The sequence below is a fragment of the Electrophorus electricus genome, chromosome 3, assembly GCF_013358815.1.
Source record: "Electrophorus electricus isolate fEleEle1 chromosome 3, fEleEle1.pri, whole genome shotgun sequence".
NCBI lineage: Eukaryota > Metazoa > Chordata > Actinopteri > Gymnotiformes > Gymnotidae > Electrophorus > Electrophorus electricus.
Genome location: NC_049537.1, coordinates 19,677,501 through 19,682,139, shown reverse-complemented (window position 1 = coordinate 19,682,139; position 4,639 = coordinate 19,677,501). Strand labels below are relative to the sequence as shown.

Genomic DNA, 4,639 nt, shown 5'->3' with positions numbered 1-4,639 from the left:
AGGCTACTGGGCTACTGCGTTGTGGACTGTTAACACAGCAGTGACACTGCTATGGTAGTGGCACAGTAACAGCTGTTGTGCTGGTCTGAGTGCACGAGGTACATCAGTGTTTTTACCTACGGTAACATTACTACCGGGTGGAGAATGGTCTGCCTCCTAAATATCAAAAACATAAAAAGAAGAATTATTGTGTTTATTAATATATTTATGTATGCAGTTTGTAAGCCCTCAAAAGGATGCAAATGGGTTTGAAAAATAAATATGGACTAAAAATGCTAAAAAGTCATCATTTCTCTAACTTGATCTTGATTGTTTTCAAAGAGATTAATAATCATAACAATCATGTTAATGAACAGATGTTTTGGGCTTTGAACTGACTTTGTTTTCATTCACCCTTAAACTGAAGCTCAGTAGAGTATTAGAATCACATTTTGGATTCTTGTGGCTTTATTAAGAAATAAAACTGTGCAAAAATATATTTTTTATATAATGATCAAGGATTTTATTATCATAGTCTCTCTTATCAGTTTCATATCATTACAGAAAATGTTATTGTACAGAGTTGTTCAATAATGTCTCCTCATTGCTTGGGAATTTTCCTCTGAAGTGCTGGTCACATATCTGTACAATATGATTCTTATTTTTTAACTGTACATTTTTGTGTAGTAAGTTAAAAAGGCTGTCAGCACTTAAATAAGCTGTTTCATAATTTCTTTCCCTCTCGGTTTTGAATTTATTCAAATAAAACGTTATCCAGTGACCCCACCCCTGGGGGCAAGGGAGGAGCTTCACCAGGTCATGTGATTATAAGGAAGCTTTAGGGATAGGGCGGGCTGGCGTGTCCCCACCCCCCAGGCACAGCCTTCATCCACCCATGCTTTTGGCACTGCGTACATAAACAAGACTCACAAGATAAACAACAAGCAAAGCTCTTCGTGAAGCCATAATGATGCATATTAATGGGAGAAAGAACAGAAGCGTCACATGAATGACACTTAAGACAGAGAGTGCCGTTGTCCAGTACCACACACGATTTTGTACTTCGTCTTTTCCTCCCGCTCTCAAAAACAGAGATTCAATTTATTCATCTGTTCTTTTGTGTTAAGATGAGGAAATAACATAGATATTTGTTCCTGGCAGGCACCTACCGCTTTTTATTAAAATGCTACAGCTATTGATAAGATCTAGCATTGAACACACAAAGCAATTGCAATGAAAAGAACAAAGTTGTCTTAATATAATAATAATGAGAAGAATAATGATAATAATTAATAATAAGAGTAATAATAATATATTACAGAATAAATCTCTTTTATAATTAGATTTTTTTACTTAAAAGTTATATCTTTTTGTTTGAAATACTAGAATCTTTTTTTAAATATGTATCTAGTTTTGTGATCAAGATGTTGACTATACTTCAACGTTATCCAAATCAATAAAAACTAGCTGTGGCATTGCATATTACAGAGATAGTCGATGATATGTGGGCATGCACCGTCAACCACTCCCTTGCGCCGTGGTCCTCACACCCTTCCTCTCGTCTCTCTCTGATGACATCATAGCCGTCCTATGACCATGACATCGACTACCTCACCCTTGTGCAGCTCCACGTATTGCTCTGTTTTGGGAGGTAGCATGAGAAGGCCGTTGGCACTGCGCATGCTCATTAACCTGCTGTTCACCTGGTTCCCTGATCACAGGTGACAGAGAGAGAGAGAGAGAGAGAGAGAGAGAGAGAGAGAGAGAGAGAGAGAGGCCAAGGTGCATTACAGTTCCAGCAATGAAACAGAATTTTCAAGATTACAATTAAAAACAGCTTAAGTGGCATCAAGAGTAGATTCATTCATTTTCTTCAAATTATTAGCGTTGTTTTCTTTTTAATTACATGGAGCACAAAAAGGAAAAAAAGCGACTTAAAATGAAAAACTAAACCACAGGAAGTGTAAATTAAATTACATCTTTGTGTTGTTGTTTTTTTTTTTTACAAACACAACATTTGTGTCCAAGCAAAGGTCTCATGCCTTTACCTAGTGCACACACAGACACATGCACCCATATGCGCACCACAATTTATGCATGCACACCCACACATATCTACCTACCTGTGCTCTGGGCCCATGGGAGGGGCTCCTGATGGTGCCACGTCAAAATACAGCGGTGATACTCAGGGCGCGGGTCAAGTTTCACATCACAGGACAACTGCAAAGAATTCACAGGGCAACGGTACTTGCCTGCTGTTTCTTGGCAATGCTCTCAAAAGAGTTACACAACTCAGCTCATCCACAAGGAAAAGCTGACTATAATCGCTCTGTAATCAAGCTGAAACATGCGTTATTCCACTAATGCATCTAGGTTGTAGATCTGCAGTCAGTAGAACAGGGAGTAGGCTTACCCTGGCTTTGATGATGGTGGGCCGTGGGTCCAAAATTCCCTGCATCTTCCTCAAGGCGGGGATAACGAAGAGGTTACACGTGACAACGGCTGACACAGGATTACCTGGGATTATACAAAAAAAGAAAAGCATTTTATCCACCTTGGTGACGTAACGGTGACAGCCTTGACGATCAAGCTGAGCTTCTGATATGAGAATAGGTTTACAATAAACTTGATGCTCCTAATATATATTTACACTCACTACCCACTTTGTTAGAAACATAAATTTTTTTAGAAACACTTTTGTGGTGTCCGGTTTAAGACTATAACCAAAATGTTGCCATGCGCTGTTTGTATTAGCCATTTTCCAACTCTTGGTCGACTTCTATAGTCAGTTTCTGACACACTGTTAATGGGAAGTATGGCGTAGCGCTCAGATAATATCGGGTCAGCAGTGGGACTGTGCTCAAAAACACTGCCTCCTGATGAACAGGGTAGAGGATGGCTGACAAACTGTGCATGCCAACAGACAGGCCACAGTCTGGAACAGGGCACACGCAAAGCACACCTATAAGACAGGTGGTGCTAATAAAGTAGCCAGTGAGCATAAGTGGAGCTTGTTTTAAATATATAGCTACTTTAAATATAATGCTAGATGTCTACTAAGAATGTACCAAGAGACTCTCTCACCATCCCTACCTGGTAGAGCAAAGATAAGCTTTCGTGTACCATCCATGTCCAAAGTAGCAAATGTTGTGGGGAGACTATTTTGAAGAGACAAAAAAGAAATCAGATTTTCTGCTGCCTTTTAAAAGGGTCACTGTCCCTTTAAGGACCCATGCATCCGTCCACTTACCCTGGTTTCATAAAGACCCGCCCAAAGTGGATCTGAGCATGGAGGTCAATGTCAAGTACCTGCTTCAGGTAGTCCTGTCAAAATGGGCCAATTAACCATGCACATTAACAATGATCGATACATGAATTCTTATGAAAATGGAGACAGGAAGAAATAAAATCAGTTAAAAAAAAAAAAATCTTTCACTGCCTCCAATTCTAGAATGAGCCACTAGATGTCAGCATGGAGTTGAATAAATATAAATAAAGCTTTGTAATAAGAACTCTAGAGGAGGTGCAGTGTTTCTGCTAAATAAATAAGCAAATAAATATATGAATGAATGAATGGCGACATGGCCACACCTTCTCCCCCATGGACACGCCCCCTGAGGTGATGATGACGTCGGCACGGCTGATGCCCTCGTTCAGGGCGTTCAGGAGGTCATCTGGGCTGTAGGCATGATGACACGACAGCAACAGTTACCACGACAGCTACCCACCTTATAGCAACCACACTGCTTTCAGAGCCTGTCAAACAGTGACCTGTCAGGCTGTCCTGCACTCACTGCGAACATCTCTGACCCCGAGCCTACAGGCATCAGCAGCGCTGCTGAAGTGTTTCTGAGCAGACACCAGAGCATTTATGCTAGTCGTTCCATATAAAAGCATCCGCCAAACGCTGCGAACGTGAGTTTGAGTGCCACCTCCAAAAACGGAGGAGCACACCCAGCATTAGCCAGCAAGGTGCCGAAATCCGGCATTGACAACGAATTGCTCCAGCCGTCGTCAGTCCAGGCTGACGGGCTGCCTCTGTTCTGCCGCGCGCGGTCACCCCCTCTGGTCGAGTCTCCCTGTGAGAGCTGTGGTGTGCTCACTTGTCTCCCACAATCCCCAGGTTGATGGTGGGGTAGCCGTGCTCCTGGATGGTGGCGAGCAGCGTGGACCGGTTGGAGTCGCGGATCTTCCCGGGATGAAGATCGTCCTCTGGGTTCAGCAGCTAAGGGATGGGAGGGCGAGACAGTGCAGCCCCGTCATAGACCGCCACGTTGAAGCCCCCCCAAGCCACGCCTCCCACACCATGCCCTCCACAAGCCACGCCACCGCCGGATTTGAAGACTATGCTCGGGTCCGGGGTTGAAGGCAGAGCGGTGCTCGGGTCTTGACCGTATAAGGCCCAGCAAATCCCAGCCGGTGTAGTGGATACATGCTTGACTGCCAGCATGTCTATGCGTGCATGTGTATGTGTACTGTGTGTGCTGCACTGTGTGCGTTTGGCGGTTTGAACCTCGTTGCCTGTGGACATGACGGCCACCACAGGGAATTTGTGCACTTCCACCTCTGTGACTCCGACCGTGGCCAGGAGGCCGATCTCCGAGGGGCCCATGTGGGTGCCTTTGGCCAGAACACATTCTCCACGCTTTATATCATGACC

General features: G+C 43.7%; 1 protein-coding gene across 9 annotated transcripts in view; it reads right to left on the bottom strand.

Moving 5' to 3' along the window:
• Positions 1 to 476: 476 nt before the first annotated feature.
• The window catches only part of gphnb (gephyrin b), an 86,366-nt gene continuing 82,203 nt past the window's right edge, over positions 477 to 4,639 (bottom strand). For 7 of the 9 annotated variants that reach the window (XM_027015632.2, XM_027015589.2, XM_035524585.1 and 4 more), the window contains 8 exons: positions 4,493 to 4,639; positions 4,083 to 4,204; positions 3,571 to 3,658; positions 3,230 to 3,303; positions 3,064 to 3,137; positions 2,393 to 2,496; positions 2,103 to 2,199; positions 477 to 1,690 (listed from right to left, as the gene is read on the bottom strand). The exon at positions 4,493 to 4,639 is cut by the window's right edge and continues 7 nt beyond it. In XM_027015632.2, coding sequence (XP_026871433.1) covers positions 1,557 to 1,690; positions 2,103 to 2,199; positions 2,393 to 2,496; positions 3,064 to 3,137; positions 3,230 to 3,303; positions 3,571 to 3,658; positions 4,083 to 4,204; positions 4,493 to 4,639 — 840 coding nt within the window. In that variant the 3' untranslated portion in view covers positions 477 to 1,556. The remainder of the gene's footprint in view (positions 1,691 to 2,102; positions 2,200 to 2,392; positions 2,497 to 3,063; positions 3,138 to 3,229; positions 3,304 to 3,570; positions 3,659 to 4,082; positions 4,205 to 4,492) is intronic. The other 2 variants (XM_027015569.2, XM_027015625.2) reach the window with 1 other exon arrangement.